Source organism: Vigna unguiculata, chromosome 1, assembly GCF_004118075.2.
Source record: "Vigna unguiculata cultivar IT97K-499-35 chromosome 1, ASM411807v1, whole genome shotgun sequence".
Taxonomy (NCBI): Eukaryota; Viridiplantae; Streptophyta; class Magnoliopsida; order Fabales; family Fabaceae; genus Vigna; species Vigna unguiculata.
Genome location: NC_040279.1, coordinates 24,739,297 through 24,765,042, shown reverse-complemented (window position 1 = coordinate 24,765,042; position 25,746 = coordinate 24,739,297). Strand labels below are relative to the sequence as shown.

At 33.9% G+C, this 25,746-nt stretch overlaps 2 protein-coding genes across 2 annotated transcripts; one reads left to right on the top strand and one right to left on the bottom strand.

Annotated features, from left to right (window-relative positions):
- Nucleotides 1-5,890: 5,890 nt before the first annotated feature.
- On the top strand, nucleotides 5,891-7,628 carry LOC114163969 (spermidine hydroxycinnamoyl transferase-like). The gene has a single exon (XM_028048392.1). The coding sequence runs from the start codon at nucleotides 6,122-6,124 to the stop codon at nucleotides 7,484-7,486; it is 1,365 nt and encodes a 454-aa protein (XP_027904193.1). The 5' UTR covers nucleotides 5,891-6,121; the 3' UTR covers nucleotides 7,487-7,628.
- A 12,031-nt stretch (nucleotides 7,629-19,659) lies between these two features.
- On the bottom strand, nucleotides 19,660-21,588 carry LOC114176021 (spermidine hydroxycinnamoyl transferase-like). Its single transcript, XM_028060918.1, has one exon. It carries the CDS (start codon nucleotides 21,519-21,521, stop codon nucleotides 20,157-20,159), a length of 1,365 nt encoding a protein of 454 aa, XP_027916719.1. The 5' UTR covers nucleotides 21,522-21,588; the 3' UTR covers nucleotides 19,660-20,156.
- Between the last annotated feature and the right edge of the window lie 4,158 nt (nucleotides 21,589-25,746).

The window sequence follows — 25,746 nt, the reverse complement described above, 5'->3', positions numbered from 1 at the left end:
ATTGCCAAAAAATTGAGAGGGGGCTACACATTGGAGTTTAGGTTCAATTGGTGAGAGGTGGCTTAGTGTAGGGTAGGTTTTAGGGTAGATTTGGTGAGGTGGCATAGGGACACAACTTAGCAGCCTTCCAACAAGTTTTCTGCACATTCCTTGGATCATGGAAAACCAGATTTGGACAGTACCATACCACCTCATGCAGCAGACCCGAAATTCCATCTAAAAACACCCATTTTCACTCCATTTTTGTTTTTAGAAGCTTGAATAGCTCAAGCCTTGGTGACAGGAAGGTTGGGGAAACTCCTTGTACTCATTTTTAGTATTATAATTTGGATTTGAACCTCAATGAATGAAATTTTCAGTACTGCTCATTTGGTCTATGGTTTCATAATGATCATCATCATTTTCCACTAAACCACCACCTTGGCTAGCACTTTTTATGCTTGAACTCCACCCTACCTTACCAAATCTAGGTTTTCGAACCATGCTTATGAATTGGTGTGTCAAAAAGACCTCTATACATCATTGTTTTGGATAAAACAAGATGAATGGATTGGATTCAAGACTAATGGTAGTAGCCAAGCTCATTTCACTCATATTTCTCCATTTCATTACACTTTTGCTACAATTTCGAGTTTCTTCTTATTCCACCACTTCACACACATTACTTTTAAGTTCTTTTAACTGTTTGCAAGTTTAATTTTGAGTTTTCATCAACAAATCACCAAAACCCCAATTCTGCACCTTTTTTACGTTCAACACACCACTAGTTACTATTCCATTTAATTTCTCACTCGTTTCTTAATCATTTTGAGTTCCGTAAATTCGTGCACACTCCTAGGATGATTCCAAAGCTATTTGAAATCACACAATCATTTTCATCACCATTTCATCAATTTGCATTCTTCTGCATAATTTCGTACTTATAACACATCCATGTTACTATTCCATTTGAATTTAGCTTTGTTTTCGTGTTTTGATCCAACTTGTGGTTTTTTTAGCTCCTCTTTATACTCCAAAAACTATTGGGATCAACAATTTTACGATTCCATCCACAAATTACCTAGTTCAAATCGCACTTCACTTCCCGTTTTTCGTTGTTGCATAATTTTGTGGTTATGTGATTTTATTGACTGTTGATGTAAATTGATTTGGGGGTTTTATTCTCTGCATCATGACAAAGCTATCTACACATTTAATTGCATTTTTATTGCACGAATTGGTCGAATTGATCAAAATCGTGTTTCTGTTCAAATTTGGGAATTAGGGTTCATGAAATTGGAAACTTTGTGTGTAGTTCACCAAATCGAGTAATTCCAGTTTCTAGATTCAATTGAGATCATTTATCATCACTCTGCATCATTACATTTTCAATTGTATCATCAAAAGATTCCAATATGAGGCTACCATGCACTTTGTTCGTGAACATGTTCTTGATTTTGGGTAGATTTCGAGTTTGATGAATTTGAACCAATTTAACCATCGCATTACCCTAGTTTTGATCATTAAACCTTTTTTGAGCATTTAGGATTAGCTAATTCATCATTCTCTACCATTTTGTTCATTACATGTCATGCATTCATGCATAGTTCATAACATTTCTTGTATTTGATGATTTTGAGTTTTCTATTTTTAAGTGTAGATTTTGAATAAATTTTTCTACCACAATTCAAGTACAAACATTGCATTTGATTTTAGCCATGTCCACGGATTGATTCCCAAGTTTCTCCCTATCTTGCATTTTTAAGGGGAAATTGGATTTGACTAAGTCTTTTAAGTGACAAAAAGGCTTTATCATGGATCAAATTCACTATTGGGCAGTGTGTGAAAGAAGTATTATGTGATATCGCTCTCATGGACTCTTGTCATCTTCTTTTAGGATGGTCATGGCTTTATTTTAAAACACTCAATCTTGATGAATGCTCACTTTATTTGAGGCATGAGGGACATAAGATTAAGTTGACATTTATGATACCAAGACAAGTAAGGATCAACATAGGTTGAAGGAAAAAATAGAAAATAAAGAATATAAAAAAAATAGAGAGTGAAGAAAAAATGAGAGAAAAAGCAAGAAGAGAAAATGAATAAAAAGAAAAAGTACTAGAGAAAAAGAGCACAAAAATTTATTTGTCAATGATTTTTCTGCTATTGTTTGTGATGTCATTTTAGAGAAATAAAAGGATGGGCATGTGAATTAAAAACACCAACTTCCATGTTTGAAAATGAAGCTTGTTCCTAGTCCTTTATTATGCATCCAATCTGCTGATAAAAAAATCAAAGTCTTAAGGATAATGAAACACAACACATGGACTTATTTGTTGTTACATATGAAGGTGAGGGGGTGTTGGCAAGATAGGTGTTCCACATATTGCAACTATTGGAAAGAAACAAAATTAAATTTATTCAAGTTGTATTTGATTCTGGAGAGCGAGAATTAGTTTTAGGTTGTGGAAAAATAAAGTCATTTAGAAGGACATGATAAACTTTTATTAAAACTAATAGGAAAATAAAGCCTTAATAGGGACAAATCTTCTAAAGAATTAGGGTATGATGTGAATTACATCATGACTTAAATGGAGGAGGACTAACGTGCCACTTTACTTTAGCTTTTAAGTGATTAGTTTGTTTGTAAATAAAGGCGCAATCTTTTTTAAAATTGGTTGACCAAATTATGTTTTGGTTAATCCATTAAAGGGCCAATTGGCAACTTAGGCATAAGTCTTTAGGATACCAAGGGGATGCATAGTTGAATGCTTTTGGATGACTTTTGGTTTCACAAATTCAGTTACAATTTGCCATTAAGTAATGAGATCATTGTTAGGTTAAGTTGGATCATTATTAGCTTAAGTGAGATGTAATTGAATTAATGGATCTTTTGTAATTTTGATGGCTAAAGCTTCTATAAAAGCTTAGCCATTTTTATCAATGAGATAAGTTGAGTTTTATTCAAAAATATTAGAGTTTATCTCTTTTATCTTAGTGAGAGTGATTCTCCTAAGTTCTTAAGTGGTTCAAGAACCCTTGGATGTATCAAAGGAATTTCCCATTCTTTGTGTGATGCCTCCATTGAAAAGAGTGATTATTTCCTTCCACTTTTTCATATTCAGCTTTTCTTCTTCCTTCACCTGAATTCATAAACTCACTTCTATCCATATTTATCTCGTATTCATATCTCTCATTCTACTCCCCTGAATTAAAGTTCAGAACATGAACTTTCATCTTGTTTTAGAATCACCTCAATTGGAGTTCTATAGCTCGAGATATCAATGTTTCTTAAATACTGCCCAACCTGAAATTTCAGCAACTTTTCAATCCACCTTTTCACTATTTTTTCCAAATTTCCTACAAGGTTCTAACTTGAAAGATCTTAAATGAGCCCTTGTGCAAATGAAGTTTACATAAAGAAAGATAGTCACTACGTGGAAAAGAAAGCATGTGTTATTTTGCTAAGTTGCATACATCACACACCATATTATTACAGTGTAAAAGTTAGGAAAAGATTTACAAATATGATTAAAACTTTTATCAAGAGGATGACCAAGTCTAGAATATTAGAGATTGATGTTAGATTTGCTTACAATGATCAATATCAATGAAATAAGTTCTTGATGAACAAGATGTTGACCAGCGGTTCAAGAACATTTTGATCCACTTTTCATTCATTCATATGTAAAATTCAAGCAATGCAACTTTATAAACTAAATTAAGGCTTTTCATTCAAGTTTTAAAGTCTGCTAATTATTACAAGACATGACACAATAATAATCGGTAGCAACATAAAGTTCATAGAGTAAAAATAATAAACATGTTTTTCTCTTAAAAACAAATTCAAATTCATAGATGAAAGTGTTGATGCTCCTTATGTGTTTCTCCAAGAAAAGAAAAAAACTCCACCTACCTTCTTCCAACATTAGCACACGACTTTGTTTCCCATCCAAATCACCTACAAAATTTATGAAACCTTATTCTAAATCTCCGTTAATAGGTTTGCAACAAAATCCCACAAAGAAATCAAGATACATAACCAATAATCATTACCTTCCATGTTTTTTTAGATGATGGAAGGTGGTGACAACAACGAAGTTTAATTAAAACCTCAAAGGTGTAACACAATAAACAAGATACAAAGCTTCTAATAAGGTGAATTTAATTGATTTCTAGGTTGTCTATTCTCCTTAAAAAAAATCAATCTTGTCCATAATATTGTTCTTTGTAAGAAATAACTTTCCATTACAAACATAAAGAATTATTTCAACTATTATCCCGCAATTGTGTTTGCAAATGGTCATACTACACAAAATGAAGAAAGATCCACTTTCAATGTCATACAATTGTGTTGGGTTTATATTTCATTATATGAGTTATAGTCATTGAGAGATTATGATTCTATATATATATGATATTAGTCTTGCACATATAAAGCATTTGACATCACTTTTAACCAAAAATCTTAAGGAAATGTGGTTATGGGTCTTTCATTTTATATAGTGTTTAACTTTGTCTATTTTATCCACTTTTTTTCTTTTTTATATGCTATATATTTCTCCTCATGTGTATAGTGACCCCTTTTTGTGTTATGGTTATGTTGTTATGATTGTGCGGTCATTCACTCTGAACCTTCGGCTCTAATATCATTGTTGGGTTTATATATTTTTCATATGGTTTGGTTATAGTTATTAAGAGATTGTGGTTCTATATATATGACATTTATATTACACATATAATGCATTTGACACCACTTTTATCTCAAAACCTTAAGACAATGGTGTTTTGGGTCTTTATATTCTTATATAATGTTTAACTTTGTCTATTATATTTAATGTAGGACTTTGACTCACACTTGAACTATTCCCAATAACCTCTCATCAAGGGTAAGTCTTTTTTTTCATATGGTATATTTTCCCTCAGGTGTATGGTGACCCCTTTGTTATGGTTATGCGATTAGTGACTCCTTTTTTGTTATGATTATGTGGTTAATCACCCTAAACTATCGACTCTTATGCTATTGAAAGATTATATATTTTATCATATAAGTTATAAACATTGAGAGATTGTGTTATATAATATCATCGACTCTGATACCATTTTAAATGTCATACAATTGTATCCTCTTTTGTATCCTCTTTAATTTGAAGAAAATAATATGCACTTTTTATACCTTCCCTATGACACATGAATCAAGAAGTTGTACTACCGTCGACCTAAAATCATGGATGAAGGTTTAGTCATGTATGATTTACATGATATTAACTGATATCACTAAAACACAAATGATTGCTCGGAAGTCACAAAGTTATTTTAACACATGATTGAATATACTACATTTAAAACATGAAAATTTAATTTAAATTTCTTTACATTTCATCATATATTTCTAAATACAATTATTTGTAATTAATAATTTAAAGGTTTTTAACTATTACTTAATTTTGTATGAATTTTATATTTCCTAAATGCATTTTTATAAAATACTAAATATTTCTTTTAATTTATTTTATCACAAGATAATTTAAAATTATTATTCTTATTAAAATTATTTTTTATCCTCTTTTAATATCATTCATGAACTAAAAATATTTTACAATATTAAAATAAATTTCTAATATTTTTTACCTTTTTTTATTGTCTTTTAAATTATTAAAATAATATGATGAACATTTTTAGTAATGTTTATATATTATTATATTATATTAGATATTTTTACTAATTTAAAAAAATTATTAATTAAATATATGTGGTTTTAAGAAATTAATTTAATATATTACTATATTAAATTCGTGAAACATCCATAGAAATCGGCGTACAGATGTACTAGCAACATCGAATTCACAAATCAGGTAAACAATTTGAGAACTCTAAATAAAGTGAGACCAGGTTCAGACATGGAAACGTTTTCTTTTTGTTTTTTTTTTTTTTTCCAATGTTTTCAATTAGGTTTATCCTGAAATGCAGGTAATAATCGATAAAGAAAGACCAGAAAAATAAACGTGTAAAGTGATGTTGAGAGCGCACCAAAAACACATGTTTGAAGAAAGGTCACCGAAGGAGTGACCAATGACCAGTAAGAAGTTCTTATATTCGGAGACAGCCACTGATTGAACACATCCAAGAATCAGCCACAAACATGGTTACCATCCAAAGTTCCGATCTTGTAGTGCCCTCCGAGATTACGCCAAATTCAATCTCTTCACTCTCCCTCTGCGATCAAATCAAGCTTCCCAACCACGGATCTCAGCTCTATATCTACACCAACACAAGCATCACCGATGATTCATCCTTCGCTTCTGCGATTCACACTCTCTCAACCTCTCTCAGCAAAACCCTCACCGTCTTCCACCCTGTCGCCGGTCGCTTGAGCCGGATCCACGGTGGCCGCTTCCAGCTTCTCTGCAACGCCAAAGGGGTACTCCTCGTAGCAGCCACGTGCAACACTGAACTCAGTTTCCAAGATCTGTGTGAGTTCGCTCCCACCTACGCTGTCCCCAAGATCAACTACGATGTCCCGATTGAGGATGTTCCTTTGCTGGCGGCGCAGCTCACCAGGTTCCCCAGCGGTTTCACCACACTTGGAATTGCCATGTGTCGCGCTTTCCTCGATGGAACTGCACTTTCGAACTTCGTTAGCTCCTGGGCCAAAATCGCCAGAGGAGAGAGTATAGATTCCGGTTTGATTCCTTTGTTTGATCGAACCAAACTAGATTCGTTCAAACTGAATAAACCGCCGCGGTTTGAACATCCCGAGTTTCTGCCACCGCCCCTTTGGGCAAAACGCGATGAGGTGATGCAGCACGAACTGGGTACGGCCGTGATGGTAATCACAAAAGGGCAAGTTCAGAAACTGAAGAATAGAGCGAGTGACTTTGGAATTGGGCATGGTAAGGTTCCCGTACGAGGTTTTACCAGCTTTGAGGTCATAAGTGGTCACTTGTGGAGGTGTATGTGCAAGGTTCGTTATTCAGGTGATGTGTCTCAACCAACGAGGTTGAACACTTTGGTTAACTGTAGAAAACGTTTGAGGCCATCAATTCCCACTGCTTATTTTGGCAATGCGACATTTCCTACTGTGACAGAAACTTGTTCCTTTGATGAGATTATGCAGAAACCTCTTGGCTATGCTGTGAGGAAAGTGAGGGACTCGATTGAGAGAATGCGTGATGAGTATGTTAGGTCTGCTCTTGATTACATAGCACGTGTGGAGGACATGGATTTGTTGAGAGACACGTTTTACAACTCTGCTGGAAAAGGTAGAGAAGACCCTAATGTGAATGTGGTTGGTTGGGCTAATTTTTCGTATTTTGAGACTGATTTTGGGTGGGGAAAACCTGTTATTTTGCTTCCTGGAAACATTAATTCTAATGGCAAGGCTTTCCTTTTGGACACCGCAAATGGCGATGGCTTCGTTGTAGCTGTTTGTTTGCGGAAATCGTATGTAGACGTGTTGAAGAAGTTGTTCTTTGAGGATATAGAGAAGCATGCTTCTAAATTGTGATAGATGACATGTAGTTTTAAGAAGATTGTGTATGTGTTCTTCTTTTGTAAAGGGCAAAATAGAGTTTGGTTGAACTTTCTCAGCAGAAGTCTCTGATCAAAATTTTCATCTTATGATGAAGGATTATCTTGTTCCTTTTTAAGATGATTGAATATGGTGTGAGTTGATTAAGAAAGCTAAGTGAAATCTTCCCACTGGACATTAAGATAGCAAGCTATCTAGATGTGAAGGTTCCTTTCACAAAGCTCAAGAGAAGAAGATGATGGATTGATTCAAAACAAAAAGGAAAGGGAAAGTACATAAACCATAGAAAACCAAGAACAATTAAAGGAAGAAGAAAACATAAAATGGAAAGGAAAGAAATGGTAAAAATGTGAGAAGCACGCCACTACAAGGCTAAGCTAGAAGCCATGGCAATCTTGAAGATGAGTGGATGTGTGCCGCCACTTGCTATGCAAGATAAGGCTTAAAAGTATTCACTCCCAAAGGAGGAAACTCTCACAAATGGTTGAGACACAAGAGTGTTTTTACTTCAAAATGTTCAACCCTTTTACATGTCTAGGAGCACCCCTTATATAGAAGAGTTTAGGGGTCTCTAAGCAAATAAAAGATACCTAAGGATGTCTCTACAAAAACCTAACTCTAGCTTCTAGAAACTAGGTCAAATAAGGTTACAAAAATGAGAGACAAAAGAGCTAACTATGGTGTGTGCAAGGCTAATTTCGTTCTAACACAAAAGGAGACAAAGAATGTGTCTCATATGTCTCCAAAAAGTGGTCAAAGTGTGCTAAAAACAAAGGAGACCAAAGGTACATATGTACACTTGCTTCATGCCTTTTACTTTATGCTTTATGTCTTTGCTTTACTCTCTCCTGCACATCATTTATGCTCCCCAATCACCATGCGCCACCTAGCATTGTTTTCTTACTCCTAATTAACCTACAAAGCAAATAAACATAGATTAGCATGTTGGCTTAAGTCAAGTCAACTATAGTCAACAAGTCAAACCTAGTCAAAGGTCAACAAGTCAACTAAAGTTGATTCAACTAAGTCAACTTAGGGAATCAAAAATAACAAACATAAATGAAAGGGATGAAGGATTAGTGAACTTCCTTTCTAAACATGCTTAGTTTTCTTAAGCATGTGCCTTCATCCTTGGTTGGGGTCAATCCTTCATCATCCTCCCCTTCTTGGAGAGAATTTGACCACAAATTCTTTAAGCCTTTTGTAGATGGAGCTTGACTTGATTTGGGGGAGGTTTTGCGCCTCCCTTTTATGAGCTCTTGTTCCATCTTTTCTAAGGGTACTACCCCTAGCTTTGGTTAGGCCATCCCTCTTTTCTAGACCACTATTCTTCTCATGCTTGCGCATTGGGTCTTCCTTTTGAGCCTTGTAAGAGAAGAAAGAATGGTGATGTCCATCTTGCTTTGAAAATATTTTTTTAGAGGCAAGTAACACTTTGGAGGTAACTTGCTCTTTTTCTTTTTCATCTTTTCTCTTATCTTTCACTTTATTTTGGTCCTCATTTGCTTGATTGGGTGAGAGAGGTAGGAGTGTGAACTTCTTGCCTTGGAAGGAGAAAGCATAGGTGTTAGCATGGCCATCATAAAAGACTTTTCTATCAAATTGCCATGGCCTACCTAACAAAATATGAGTTTCTTCCATAGGCACAACATCACATAACACCTCATCTTTAAAATTTTCAATTGAAAAGTTAATGAGGACTTGTTGAGTTACTTTAATGTCTTCTTTCTTAAGCCATGATTGCTTGTAGGGCTTGGCATGAGGGATAGTTTTCAAGCCAAGTTTGTCCACAACCCTTGTGCTAGCCACATTTACACAGCTTCCATTATCTATGAGGAGGGGACATAGTTTGTCTTTGATATGACACCTTGAATGAAAAAGGTTTTGTCTTTGAGAAGGGTCAAGTTCCTTGGAAACTTGTCTTAGTTGGTGCCTTATCATTAACAATCCACCTTCAAGGGGTTTAATCCTTTCACTTGAAGAAGAAGTGTGGGAAGAAGTACTTTTGGGGGAAGGGGGAAAAGAATGTTCACTCTCTACTTCTTTTTTAAGGTTTAAGGCCATGGTTCTTTTGGTGGGACAATTTGAAGCTATGTGCCCATATCCCAAACACTTAAAACATTTTATAGAACTTGTCCTTGCACCTTGAGAAGAATTAGGAGTTTCATTAAAAGGCCTAGACGAATTAGTCCTAGGAGGTGGGTCTTTGGAACTCTTGAGTGGTGATTTATCATGTTTTCTTTCTTTATCTTTCCAAGTACTAGAATAGTAGTCATTGTATGAACCACTCCTCTTGGCCTCTTTTTTCTTTTGCAGTTGAGTTTCAACTTTGATGGCCAAATGTAAAACTTTGTCGAGAGAGGAGTACTCATATAACTCTACTAAATCTTGTATGTCCCTCCTTAACCCACTCACAAATCTAGCTATTTTTTCCTCTTCATTTTCAAATTGGAGTCCTACTTTTAGAAGCATGGACTCCATTAACTTGTAATATTCATCCACACACATGGACCCTTGTTGAAGCCTTTGGAGCTTCAAAAGAGTCTCCCTCCTATAGTAGGAAGGAACAAATCTAGCGCGCATCAAATTTTTAAGGTCCCTCCAAGAAGTCGCGAGTGACTCTTAGTTAATATTGTCCATACATAATTGATGCCACCAAGTCATGGCATAATCCTCAAACTCTAAGACTACCAAATCTACTTGCTTTTGATGACTAACTACATGAATGGTAAAAATTTGGTCCACTTTTTGTTCCCACTCAATATAGATGTTTGGGTCATTTTCTCCTTTGAACTTAGGAATCTTTGGAGTTTGCTTCTCTTGTGATGGTTTGCGCCTAGAATACCCTCTTTTCCTAGCCTCTCTTTCTTGCTCCTTAGCTTCAAGCCTTTGAATGTGCTCTTGGATTCTTAGGTCACTTTGCTCCTTGTCCTTTCTCAATTGTTCAAAGACCTCCTTCCTAGACAACTCCAAATCCCGAAACAATCTCATCAATGTATTATTTTTGTTTGGTGTAGGTGCATTTGATGAACTTGCCATGATTCCTACAACAAAAACACTCAAATCTGAGACAAAATAAATGGATTAGGGGTTAGACAACATGAAAATCGAGACCAAATCCAACCCAAAATGCAACCCAAGTGTTTAGATCACACTCCCAAAGTAACAAGGCAAGGCTAGCACTCAAAATCCACCAAAGGAGTGAAGCAAACACTTTTAAAAACTTGTTCAAAACCTTTCAAATGCAAGACAAGTGATTCGGCCACAACATCCCAAGAGTTTCAAGAAAAGAAAACTACTATGACACAACAAAGAACACCTAGTGACAAGCAAGAAAAACACAAAAACAAGAAAGTTTAACTTCTAAGGAAATTTTGTTTTAAAGACAAAACTTGAACAAGACTAAAGCAATGAAAAACACTTTTAAAGACTCTATGGAAAGCATTTGAACAAGCCAAGATTATACCTCAAATTATGCATACACCAAGAAAGATCATAACCAAGTTAAAGCATGGAACTAATTTGCCAATATCACCCAAAATCCAAGTATAAAATTTGGTAGCATAACACCTAGTAAAAATGGCCAAATGGATTCACCAAGCAACACATTAGCTCTCGGCCAAACTGTTTTTGGTCATGAAAATAATTTTTCTTTTCAAAACTAGGTACTTAAGATGATGAGAAGGATATTTTAGGGTGTCTTGAACACTTAGTTCCTTAAAAATTAGGTCAAAATCAATTTCAAGGAGCATGCTACAACAAAAGGCATAGATCTCATGCAATAGCTCAAATACTTAGAAACAAGAATAAGAAAACTCAAAGAAGCATATGACATATGACTCAAGCAAAAGTTAGACACATTTAAAGACTCAACATGACATACACAAAGACATAAACATGTAGCTGTCATGCATTTAAACTCATGGATTTGAGGCTCAAAGACTAAGCATTCAAAGACATGTTATCCAACCACATTTAGGAGTAAGAAGAGTAACAAAAACATTAGCCAAAACTGCCCAACATAACCTGAAAAACGTTGATTCGCGGTGATCTTGGCAGCTCTGACCTTTGCTCACTATTTCAATCATAACTCTCTCCACAGAACTCCAAATGCATTGGTTCTTTTTTTGTTAGAAACTAGACTCACAGAGCTTTCTTTTGACATCAAGAACGTAATTTTTGGACCACTGAGCAGGTGCAGTTTAATCTTTTAAAATCGTGAACAGTTTCTGCCAGCATTGTTTTTATGTGGACCATTCAAAGATAGCTACACAAGACAAGGTTAGAACATGAAAAACACCATATTCAAGATAACCTAGGCTCTAGATACCAAATGATGAAGGATTATCTTGTTCCTTTTTAAGATGATTGAATATGGTGTGAGTTGATTAAGAAAGCTAAGTGAAATCTTCCCACTGGACATTAAGATAGCAAGCTATCTAGATGTGAAGGTTCCTTTCACAAAGCTCAAGAGAAGAAGATGATGGATTGATTCAAAACAAAAAGGAAAGGGAAAGTACATAAACCATAGAAAACCAAGAACAATTAAAGGAAGAAGAAAACATAAAATGGAAAGGAAAGAAATGGTAAAAATGTGAGAAGCACGCCACTACAAGGCTAAGCTAGAAGCCATGGCAATCTTGAAGATGAGTGGATGTGTGCCGCCACTTGCTATGCAAGATAAGGCTTAAAAGTATTCACTCCCAAAGGAGGAAACTCTCACAAATGGTTGAGACACAAGAGTGTTTTTACTTCAAAATGTTCAACCCTTTTACATGTCTAGGAGCACCCCTTATATAGAAGAGTTTAGGGGTCTCTAAGCAAATAAAAGATACCTAAGGATGTCTCTACAAAAACCTAACTCTAGCTTCTAGAAACTAGGTCAAATAAGGTTACAAAAATGAGAGACAAAAGAGCTAACTATGGTGTGTGCAAGGCTAATTTCGTTCTAGCACAAAAGGAGACAAAGAATGTGTCTCATATGTCTCCAAAAAGTGGTCAAAGTGTGCTAGAAACAAAGGAGACCAAAGGTACATATGTACACTTGCTTCATGCCTTTTACTTTATGCTTTATGCCTTTGCTTTACTCTCTCCTGCACATCATTTATGCTCCCTAATCACCATGCGCCACCTAGCATTGTTTTCTTACTCCTAATTAACCTACAAAGCAAATAAACATAGATTAGCATGTTGGCTTAAGTTAAGTCAACTATAGTCAACAAGTCAAACATAGTCAAAGGTCAACAAGTCAACTAAAGTTGATTCAACTAAGTCAACTTAGGGAATCAAAAATAACAAACATAAATGAAAGGATTGAAGAATTAGTGAACTTTCTTTCTAAACATGCTTAGTCTTCTTAAACATGTGCCTTCATCCTTGGTTGGGGTCAATCCTTTATCATCTTAACTGAACAATGGACGAGGCTTCTTTGTATGGTTCTGTGTTTTGATTATGTAAGTGGTTTCTAGAATTGATTTCAGTGAGGAAATTCAGGATCAAACCGTGGGTTGCGTGTCTTTTGGGGATGAACACCAAAGTTAAATTGGATGTTTGGAAACAAAACACTTAGAAGACATTTTTTGTTTCTTACCGAAAAGAGTGCAATTCGTGTTTGACTTGGTTTCTTGATTGATTTGTTGGGAACGAATAGAATAATTTATGGAGTACAACAAACGTGCAATTTACTTCAAATGCCGACTAACTTGAACCACTAAAAAAAGTGTGGCTAACTCTGTGGACTCGTAAACTTTAATAATTAGATTTATGAATAAATTAAGAAAAAGTTACACGTACCTCCGAATAGGTTAGATAAATTACAATCACATTTTTTTATACCTTTTCGTGTTATTTTTTTACTAAACTAATAAAAGAATGACCACACTCCCTACTTTTTAAAAAAATATTTACTTCTTTTATGCTTTTTAAAACATACAATTTACCTTATTTGGCAATAACATTAATTAAAATTTAACTAAAACTTATGGAAACTAAAGATTAAAATTTTTAAATACGAAAATTGGAGCTTTTTTTATATAAGTAAAATTGAATGATTTAACTACAGAAAAATTGCATTATTATCTCCGGCGGTGTTTTTAAATAACATTCATACATTTTCTTTTAAGATTTAAAAAATACTTTAATATTCTTTTTTTTAATAGAAAAAAAAATATACTTTTGGTTCTTTAAATTTTATATAAATTTAAAAACAATTTTTAATCAAAATTTGTAACTTTTTTATCTATGTATTTTTAAAAGTATTAGTTTTTTTTTCCTATTTTTTTAACGTCGTCAAACTCATCTTAGTCGACAATTGATGCATCATTATTCATTTGTTATTTTTTTCATTAAAATAAAATATTACCATGGGCCTAACCATAGCCACCTAGGGCTTCTCCCTGTACTCCAAAACATTTCTTCTGTACTCCAAAGCATTTCAATTTTGCCCAAGCTAAAAGTTAAATTAAGAAAGAGAAAAAATAATAAAAAAATTCTTACCCGCACTGCACCCTTTGCATCCCTACACAGCCAGCGAATCTCTACACTCACTCACAAACTCACGCACACCATTGCACTCACTCACCAACACACTAAATCCACAATCAATACCAACACACTAAATCCACAATCAACATGTACATAAACACATAAAAAACATTATTCTATTTCATAACAAAAACAAAAGATTAGGGTTAATAACACGTAAGAACCCTTCATTTAAAAATTCCAGAAACGGAATATGTGATCCGTTTCAGAAATGTATGCAACGGATCCCAAAATCCGTCTGAAAAAAAAAACATGAAACTTTATGAAACGGAATTTGGCCATTTCATAAGTTCCTAAAACGAATCACGAATTCTGTTTCGGGAAAAAAATTTAAAAATTTATGAAACGGAATTTGTATTCCGTTTCAGAAAAGTATGAAACGGATTTCAAATTTCGTTTGATAAAAAAAGACATGGAAACTTTATGAAACGGATTTTGGAATCCCTTTCATACTTTTCTGAAACGGATTACAAATTCCGTTTCATAAATTTTAAATTTTTTTTTCAGAAACGGAATACGTGATCCGTTTCAGAAAAGTATGAAACAAATTCCATAATCCATTTCATAAAGTTTCATATTTATTTTTTTAAACAGATTTTGAAATCCATTTCGATCTCTCTTGAAACGTATCACGTAATCCGTTTCAAAGAATTAATGGGAAAAACAGATCGAAAGCAGTAAATATGTGAGGTGCAGCAGTTCAATAATAAAATCATGAACAACCACAGTAAATTGCATTTTAATTCTTTCAACAACCGTGGTAGGAAAAAATTTATTAGGGTTATAAATATAATTTTTAGGATTCAGAAGAATGTCTGGGAGTGCAAGGAGAAGCTCCCTAGCCACCCTTTTAACAATTAATTAAAAAAATAAAAGAAAATAAGAAACTCAACATCTGGAGGTACAAATAACAAATGTGAAGTGCGGAACAAAAGAATGGACTAAGCGGTAACTAGACACCACTGAATAGTAAAACTTCAAAAATATAATATGACATTTATGTATTTAAATGTAAAAATTATTTTAATTAATAAAATTTTTGAATAGTATCCCTAAAATTTAATTTTACTACTAGATATAAATTATAATCTATAAAAAAAATTTCAATCTATAATATTATTTCGTTATAACCTAAATATTTAAAAAATAACCAAAAAAATACATCTATTACAATAATAACAATAACAATAATAAAAATAAAAATAATAATAATAATATAATAATAATAATAATAGTGACAATACAATTGCAATTTTATACTTTTAAAACTAATAAAGATAATAGCTTCCACTATTTTCGTAAATATTTGTAAAAAGATATAAACCATTACTTAAATTAATAATAAAAATATTTCAAATATAAAATTTAGTTTTAAAATATTAATTTAAACTACGTGTAATAAATTAAAAGATTGATAATTATTAATTTAAATTATGCTAAAAATTTAATATTAGTAATTTGAATATATATATATATATATATATATATATATATATTATAAAATGGAATTTAAAAATATATTTTTATTCCTTAATTTTCAGTAAAAATTGGAATTAGTCTCTCTTCGAAATTTTAGTCTAATTTAATCCTCCAACTTTAGAAAACACCTGAATTTAGTCATTTTAACCAAATTTTGTTAAGTTTATTTGACGTTTCAAACGTGTTTTTCAACTAACATTGAAGCAGAAATGTGACAAACAATATAAACAACTCAAATGTTATCGTGAAACGTGTTTAAAACGTCAAATAAACCTAACAAAATGTGGTTAAAAGGACTAACTCCATATGTTTTCAAAAGTTTGAAGACTAAATTGGACCAAAGTTTCGAAGAGGATTAATTCCAATTTTCACTAAAAGTTAAGGGACCAAAAGTATATTTAACCCTTAATTTAACACTATAAATTGATTTTTAAGGTAAAGTTTGCATGTAATTAGAGTATATATGTTCTAAATTGGTCTTATTTTTAGTTGACCTGAAACTTTAAAATGTGTGTGTGTGTGTGTGTGTGTGTGTGTATATATATATATATATATATATATATATATATTGTTAGAATTATTACTTATATTTTGTATCATTAACCCTATGCATAGGGTGTAGAGTGTGGGAAACGTCTACTGCTGTATCTAATTATGCACCTAGGGTCCTAGTGCAGTCTCTTAGTCTTCTGTGTACTTGTATAAGCTTTCATTATAAATAGAAGAAAGTGAGAGTGGTTCCATAAGTCCACTACTCATATTTTCAGTCTCAATCTCAAGTTGGTATCAGAGCGGGTCTATCCCGCTTTGGTTTCTGTCTCGTCCGGTCCACCACCATTTGTCACCGCTGTCCGTGGAAGTTCTCCACCACTAGTCACCGCTATTCGCGGTTGTCTAGCTTGGTTTGTCACTATCTGAAGTTACCCACTGTTGTCCAACACTATCCAACACTAGTTTATGCCAGTCTGCCCCTGTCCACAATTGTTTGCCGTCGTCCGTCACCGTCAGCTGACACAGTTTCGTCCGACGACCACAACATCTAGATCGCCTCTCTGAGCGACAGCCAACCTGTCGATGCCAAAGGCAGATTCTCCTCCACGCACCGCCTCTCTGTTCGCTGCAGCCAAGCGCGTGACACTCACGTGTCGCCTTCCCGCATGCGGAACCTCGTCGAGTCTCCACCGTAGGGGTCGCCGGAGCTTCCTCTATCTGTTCAGCCCCCTAGAAGCCAATTTGAGTGAGATCCTAAGGCCTCCCTTGTGAAAATCACCCTAGGGCTTAGGGTTTCTCTTGTTTTTTCTTCACATCTACAGCTGTTTTTCATCTTCCTGATCCGAAATGGCCACTACAAGTGTTATTTCATTTTCTGGAAGCCCTTGCATAACTTCATAGAAACTAAATGGCCAAAACTATCTATCTTGGTCGGTTGTCGTGGAAATGTGGTTTCTTGGTCAAGGACACCACGACCACCTCGAGAAGGATGGCAGCCACGTTCCTACTGAAAAGACTGAATAGTGGAAACAAGCAGATTTCCAACTATGTGCTCTATTGTGACAGTCGGTGGAACCACGACTTTTGATGTCCCTCCGAGCCTTCAAAACATGCCACTCGTTTTGGAAGAGGGCTCAGAATATCTATGCAAATGATATCTAGCACCTCTATGATTTGGCGAATAAGTTGGCATCTTTAAAAATGACTAACTATGATATGATCTCGTTCATGAATGAAGCTCAATTTGTTGTGGAAGAACTTCAAATGTTCTTGGAAGTCGACTCTCTAGATGAAATGAAGAAAAAAGCATGACAAGTACTATATGATGATGATCCTCCGCGCTATAAATCCAGACTTTAATCATATCAGAGATCAACTTTTGACCTCGCATGAAGTTCCTTTAATAGACACTTTGATCACCCGCATGATACGTGTTCTAACTCTTCAAACTTCAGAAACTCTTGCTATTGTGGAACCATCTGTCATGGTCGTCACTCGAGGAAGAAGAGGACGTGGAACTAGAGGAGGTAGACGCGGAGGTCGCGGGCGTCCTCAATGCACGTATTGTAAAAGAATGGGTCACACCGAGAAAAACTGCTACACTTTACATGGTTTTCCTGCCAAAACAACCAGTGTCTCCCAGACAGATACTACTGACTCCAAGTTCACTAAGGACGAGTATCAAGAATACCTACGACTCAAGTCCAACAGCTTGGCACAGCCATCTCAAGCTCCAAGTACATCAACTGCTTGCATCTCTCAATCCATGGAAGGTCACAATTAATGGGTAATTGACTCTGGTGCTTCTGACCACATTTTTTGTAATACCTCCTTGTTCTCAACCATTTCATTTCAAGAAAAATCTCATTTTATAACCCTTGTGATTGTGAATGGTTCTAAAACATCCTCAAAGGGAGTCAGTCAAGCTACCCTATCTCCCTCCTTAAATCTAAACTTTTTCCTTTTTGTCCCTAATTGTCCCTTCAATTTAATTTCCTTAAGTCAGTTAACCAAAACATTGAATTGCTCGGTAACCTTCGATAACAAATCTTTTGTTATACAGGAGCGTGGCCCGGGGAGACAGATTGGAGAAGGATATGAAGCGGGCAGATTATACCATTTTGGATCTCGTCCACGAGTGTCATGTGTTGCAGCTCCCAATCCTAAAATGTTACATGATCGGCTTGGCCATCCTCACCTGTCCAAGTTAAAGAAAATGTTTCCTGAACTTAGTCGTCTCCAGACCTTAGAATGTGAGTCATGTCAACTAGGAAAACATGTTAGATCTACCTTTCCTAAAAGGTCTCAATCAAAGTGTACTTCTAGTTTTTCTATCATCCATTCCGATATTTGGGGACCTAGTCGTGTCTCATCTTTTGGCTTTAGGTATTTTGTTACTTTCATTGATGAATATTCGAAATGTACTTGGATTTATCTTATGAAAGATCGTTATGAATTGTTATCCATCTTCACATCCTTTTTGAATGAAATCAAGAATCAATTTGGTCAAGTAATCAAAATCTTAAGAAGTGACAATGCCAAAGAGTACTTTTCATCTGCTTTTTCTAATGTTTTGAGTTCCCATGGTATCCTGCATCAGTCTACTTGTTCTCATACGCCACAACAAAATGGTATAGCATAAAGAAAAAATAGACACTTGGTTGAAATTGCTCGCACCCTTTTGCTTCGTGCCAATGTTCTTGTCCATCATTGGGGAGATGTCATCTTAACTGTAGGTTTTCTCATTAATCGGATGTCATCTTCCTCTCTGAATCATAAGGTCCCTTTCTCCATTATGTTTCCAGATAATCCTCTCTTTCACACTTCTCCTTGGGTTTTTGGTTGTGTATGTTTTGTTCATGACATGTCTCTAGGGTTAGACAAGCTTTTTACTCACTCTCTCAAATGTGTCTTCTTGGGCTATTCACGACTTCAAAAAGGGTATCAATGTTACTATCCTAAAACCAAGAAATATTACATGTTTGCCAATGTTACATTATTTGAACAGACCTCTTACTTCTCTCCATCTGTTCAAGATATTCATGTCATACAGCAAGTCCTCCCCATTCTCGTGGTTGAGTAAAATATTCCCAATGTCTTTGTCAATCCAAGTCTCGATCAAAGTCCTCATGAGCCATCATCTCCATATATTGATTCTCTCCAACATAGGACCCCGACGAATAGTCCAGTTTTCCAGGAACATGGTGAATCCCCTACTTCAGATTCTTCTCCCTCGTCTCTTGATACCATGACTCCTGGTGAAGGTGATTTAGGTTGGCTCATTGCTCTCAAAAAAGGTACTCGTTCCTCTCGAAATCCACATCCCATTTTTAATTTTCTTAGCTATCACAGATTATCGTCTTTCTATTGTTAACTTTTATCCTCAATGTCTTTTGTTGTTATTCCTAAAAATGTGAATGAAACACTTGATCATCGTGAATGGCGACAAGCTATGATTGCATATATTCTTTTGTTGTTATGACTTCTCATTCTATTCATTGCATTCCTTGAAAGCATATAAATGCGAATTAGGAATAATAAAAACTGTTAAATGTCAAAGACTGTGTTGAGAGTCTACATTAAATAAAAAAAAAAGTTATTAGTGTATAAAATGATAAAGATTCACGAAAGTTGGGTATTAAAATAAGATTTTATATTAAACGTGATATCACAGATAAATATTTAAACAATAATACCATAGACAATTGTCTTATTGTCCTACTCACTCGTAGGAAGACAAATACGTTTCTTGCGGAAAGATTCAATAGAAAATTTTCTAACTAAGATTATGTTCTATTCAAAGATGTTGGCAGAGTTTCTTTGCCAACCAACTATGACAAAGCCTTGTTTGAAAACATGAACTCAGTTTAAGAAAGGAAATTGCGGGGTCAAATTTTACATAACCCAACTGCAATAATAATGTATTCATTTTGGAAATAGGAAAATCCTCTTCGAAAGCATCCACGTGATGAGATGCGTCAAACCAAACAGCCCCGACCAAGTTTCAGGTAGAACAACAGACAAACTCAGAAATAAAATATCATTAAAGATATATTTTTTTAGGCAGATAAGCGACAAAATGATTCTTTCCAAAAATTGTTTATCCAGAGTGTTTGAAAAACAACCAAACACGTCACAGTTTGGAAATGAGAGATTCCTGCTCGATATCAGCGTAAAAAAATTTCTTGAAAGCATCCATGTGAGATGCTTCGAGGGAAATGGCCACAATGATGCCATCCCCATTAGCCTCATTCAAAAGAAATGCTTTTCCTTCAGAATCCATGAATCCAGGGCCAAAATACAAGGGTTCTCCCCATCCAAAATCCGCATCCTTGAACGAGAAATTCATCCAACTCACAACAAAAAGATTCGGGTTCCCCTTGTATGCTCCCTTGTGCACACTTGGGGCAGGGTAGTGAAAATTATACCTAATCAAATTCATGTCTTTCTCCCTATCTATGTGATCAAGTGCAGACTCCACAAACTCCCCGGTTACTCTTTCAAGCGCAACCCTAACGTTCCCAACCGCATAACTCAATGGCCTCTGCATGATTTCACCGAAAGAACATGTTGGTGTCACTGTCGGAAATGCTGTGTTCCCTGCATAATCTTCAGGAAGTGGTGGCTTCATTCGGTGCCTACAATTAACCAAAGTGGTCAACCTCGTAGGTTGCTCTCTTTTCCCTGCATAACGTGCTTTACTCACACACCTCCACAAGTGCCCTGAAACAACCTCAAAAGTTGAATAACGTTGTTGTGAACTAGGACCAGTGTTCGCGAGATTCCCCTTGTGCTTGAGCTTCTTCACTTGTTCACCCGTGAGCTTCACTGTTGCAACCGCCACCTTGGTGTCTTTCTCCAAGGGACCTAACCAAGGAGGAGGAGGGTGAAACTCCGAATGATCGTGCAACCCGGAGTTACCCTTGTACGAATTCAAAACATTTCGATCATGGCACGGTGCCTTTTCCACGTTCTCCCCACGAGCCAACTTGGCCCACGTGTTCATGAACCGCATGGTTGCGATTCCGTCGATGGCCCCTCGACACAAAGCCACCCCAATGGTAACGCCGCCACAAGGGAACCTCGTAAGCTGCGCAACCAACAATGGCGTGTCCTCAATGGGAACATCATAGTCGATGTTTGGTATGAGCTGTGACACCAAATGGGTAGGCACAAAATCACCCAAATCATCCAAAGTCACGTCTTTGCAAATGGCTTCCAATATTTGGGCACCCTTGGCATTGCAATGAAGCTCCCATCGTCCCCCTTGGATCCAACTCAACCTACCCGCAACTGGGTAATAGATCGTCAAGGCTTTGCTTAGAGCATGCCTCAGAATGTTGACAAAACTTGATGCATCGTGATGAGGGTGTGGCTTGAAGACGTAAAGGAGTGGTGCATGGGTGCGAAGCTTGATTTGCTCGCACAGGGAGAAGAGTGTTTCGTTGGGGGTGGTTTCTGAGGGGAACACAGTGTATCGAGATTGAATGCTCACCATTCTGTGTGCTTCATTCGTTTGTTGTTTTTGGTTGGAAATGAGAGGTTCTTTTATATTACATTTGATGCTTCCAAAGGTTTGTGTTTTTGCTTTGATGCGTCATGCTATATACGTGCGCAGAGACGTCATTTGCTTGTAAGAAATAATGTTTGATTTGAATTTTAATACTCTTTCTTAAATTATTGAAACTTTGTAAACCAGAAATTGGGCAGGTTCAATTTCAATTCCGTGGGGCGACTTAGTTTTCTTTGTTTAATTCTTCATTTATATGTATATCTTATAATCTTATAATATTAACTCTATCATTCACTTTTTTCCCTTTAAAACGAGATATTTATTTTATTTATCACCTTTTTTAAAAATTAATTTACAATTATAATATGCTATAAATGACTGTTTTCGATCGTGTTAATATTGTTTCAAGTCTCAAATGCTATAATACGAAACTAGTTTATGTAGAATCTTTTCTTATTTTAGTTAAACTGATTTCAAAAGAAAAATTCATAAGAAAACATTAAATGCCTCTCCTTATTTAAATAGCGCAATAATTGTAGTAAATTATTACAATATTTAATATTTTTATAAAGAACATCCTATTTTAAAGTGAAAAAACGGCAAAAATGAGTTTCATCCTTTCAGTGTGGCTTAAATAATTTTAATTTAATAAAATTAAATTTTACTATTACCTAATCATGTCAATTAACTGTACTGTGTTGACTTGTGGCAAACTACCAGAAACATTTTTAAAGAGAGATGTATGTTCCTATACATACATAAGGGCGGTTATTATATGAGTTAGCACTGCTACATTGGCAGAACAGAAATATTAGTTAGACATGTAATTTTAATACGTGGTTAAGAGCACAAAATTAATTGGATTAGAGATTTAAGGTTTTTTTGTATTCAAAGAAGAATTTGAAAGGGTAAAGAAGAACAATTTCAGGAGTGAGAGAATAAAAAATGGATTTTGTTTTATTAAAAATAAAAAATGAAGAGAAACGAAGAAAAAAGAGTAATAAAAATTTATTTTGATCAATAAAATAATAAAATTATAATTATATGATTAAAATTAATTTCAAATAAAATGTAATTAGTTTACATTAACTCAAAATATAACGTGTAATATATTATTTAAAATAAAAAAATATTAATTAATTTATAAAATATTATAATATAAAACATGTATTAAAAATATTATACTAAACTATTTATTTTATTTGATATTTTAATTTTATTACAACATAAATATATATTAATAATATAATAAGTTAAATTTTATAAATATTTATATTTTATTTTTGTAACGGTTAATTTTAATATATCATAATCTATTGTAATTCTTGATTATGACGGAAATATTTTATCAAGATTTACATTTTTAATATATTAAAGAAAATAATAATAAATAAATATTATCTTTTGCAAATTCGTTTTTATCTATCATGGAAAGCTTTTTAACAAAACTAGTCAATTTCTATTTCTATTTTTTAAATTTTTATTAAGAAAATTAATATAATTATTATATTTAAATAAATAATTTATTTACATAACTGTATATGAGTGTTATAATTATGTATAGTTTTAGATATAATATTTAAATGAAGAGTTTAATAATATAAATCAAATTAAATAATTAATCAATTTTATTGTAAAAATATTTAATTATAAATATATTTATAAATAATAAAATTCTAATAATAATAATTAAATTGGTGTATACTCATAAATTTATATAATTAGTTTTTGTAATATTAGAATAAAAGGTTAAATTAGGGATGTCACCGGGCGGGTAGTGTACGGGTAGTAGTAGCTCTCTCGTACTCTACCCACTGGATAAATATTCGTCTCTTACCCGTATCTATATCTATGCGGGTATCCATTATGCGGGTACATGTATACTGTTTTAATATTTATGGATATCCACGGGTACCCGCCGATATTTACAAAAGAAATATTTAATATTTAATAACAAATTTTATCAATAAATTCAAATAAAAATACAATGCATAATATTTATAAATTTTAAACAAAGTGAAAATGACCCATTTAAATAGTGTTGAATGACAATTTACAAATAAATGGAGATTTTTTAAAATCAATAGTAAAAAACAACTCATTCAAAGTCAATGTGTTAATGTTTTAATAATTTTTTTTAATTTAAATCATAATATAGCGGGTACGGGTATCCACGGGTACGAATACTATTATACTCGAACCCACCCCATTAACAAGCAGTATAAAAATTATTTGTACCTATTATCTGCGGGTATCCATTTTATATACGGATATCTGGATATGGATTTTTTTACATCCCTAGGTTAAATACAATGAATATTTGTTTCATTAGAAATTATGTTATAGATTTTATAACAAATATAAATAATAAAATCACGATAAAATGAATATTATTTAATAATATAAAAATGTGGATTTTAGATTTAGTTGTTAACAATATTAATTTAGAATTTTCATTATAATATAAATAATGATTTTCTATTTGTACTACACAAAGATGATACTTTACTTTTTGTCAAAGTTGACAATGTCAACACAGACACACATATACGTGGTGACACTTAAGTTAATTAGTTTTATTTTGAAAATAATCCACCATAGAAAGGTTTATTTTAGTTAACTATTTCTGCATTTTTATTTTTATTTTTATTATTTATTTTGTTTCAATATAAACATATAATAATAAATATTAATGATATAATTAGTCAAATTTTATTAATATGTATCTTATAACAAATGCAAGGTTAAATGATAATAAAATATTTACGAACCCAAATAATATAAATATAAATAACATAATGAATTATATTTTAAATATTTTATGTTATTGTTTATATACATAATATATTACACAAAATAGAGTAATTTATTATGTATATATTTTTTTTTTTGTAACATCTCATTTAATAGCATGGGTTAATATAGAGTATTAATACAGTCATTCAAAAATTATAGTAATAACTATATGTACAACTCTACTATAAGGAGAGTTAGATAGGTTCTAATTCTAAACTCCCAAAACAGATTTATCTAAAACATAATGAGGTACTACTACTCAGCCCTTCTAACAACTCCATGTAAAGCATTCTCACCTGAAGCTTCCTCTGCTCACACAATTAAGTGATCATAGTAAAGAATAAACCAAAATCAAGCAAACACAAACCACACAAGGTAAGCTAATGATAATTAAAGAAAAGATCAATTAGATCAAAAATCAAATTAACAATTTCTTATTACAAACTCATATAGAAAACTTTTCAATACATATCAATTTCTTAACAATTGATCGAGTCTAGTGACTAAGGCCTCCTGCTACTCCTCATGACATAACTCATTATGCTTTACGTGAGCCTTAATGATTCTTGGAGTGTCAGGATGTCAACCAAAACTGAGTCCTTATGTCCAAGCATACACTACTTTATCAATACTTAGAATTTCTCCATGAAATTCTTCCATAATCCATACAAAACAGGCTCATATCCATTGATTTCATACATATCAAAGTGATAAGGTCATAGAATCCATTTATAATCATTCAAGACATTCAAACATGCCAAAATAAGCAATCATGTAAAATAGGGCATCCAGCGCTCAATGTCAGGTTCCAACGCTAATCGTCGTTTGCCTCACATTTTTCATCGCTTAGCGCTAAAGTCACTGCTTAGTGCCTGCATTTAAAATCTCTTCCAAACCTGCAGTGCTCCCCGTCAGGCACTGCTTGGCCGGCGCTCAACTCCAATCGTCTCGCATTTTTCAACGCTTAGGCACCACTTGGTCGGTGCTCAGCGCCAATCGTCTCGTATTTTTTAGTGCTCAGTGCCGATTCTGACGCTTAGCGTCACACTAGTAGACAACACATGTTTAGTTTTCTTGAGAAATCTGCTACTTCTTTTCATGACTCTAATTGGCACTTCCATTATAGGTTTTTGGTTCCATAATAGTTCTTAAACTGAGAAAGACAATACCAATTAGAGTTATGACTCAAGAATCCATTTTTCTTAGTTTAACCCAAATTCATACAATGCATTCACATCTCAACTCATACAAATCATCAATCAATTCACAAATTCACAAAAGTCAAGTTGTCAATTCTAATTACACACAATTGCATCAAATGAACTCATCAAATAAAATCTATTATTATTAGCTCCCCTTACCTGGTTGATCAAGTCTCAACGTCCTAGAATGGAAAAATCCCTTTTTCCACTTA

Coding starts and splice junctions, on each gene's coding strand:
- LOC114163969 (XM_028048392.1), top strand. CDS start 6,122: ATGGTTACCATCCAAAGTTCCGATCTTGTAGTGCCCTCCGAGATTACG.
- LOC114176021 (XM_028060918.1), bottom strand. CDS start 21,521: ATGGTGAGCATTCAATCTCGATACACTGTGTTCCCCTCAGAAACCACC.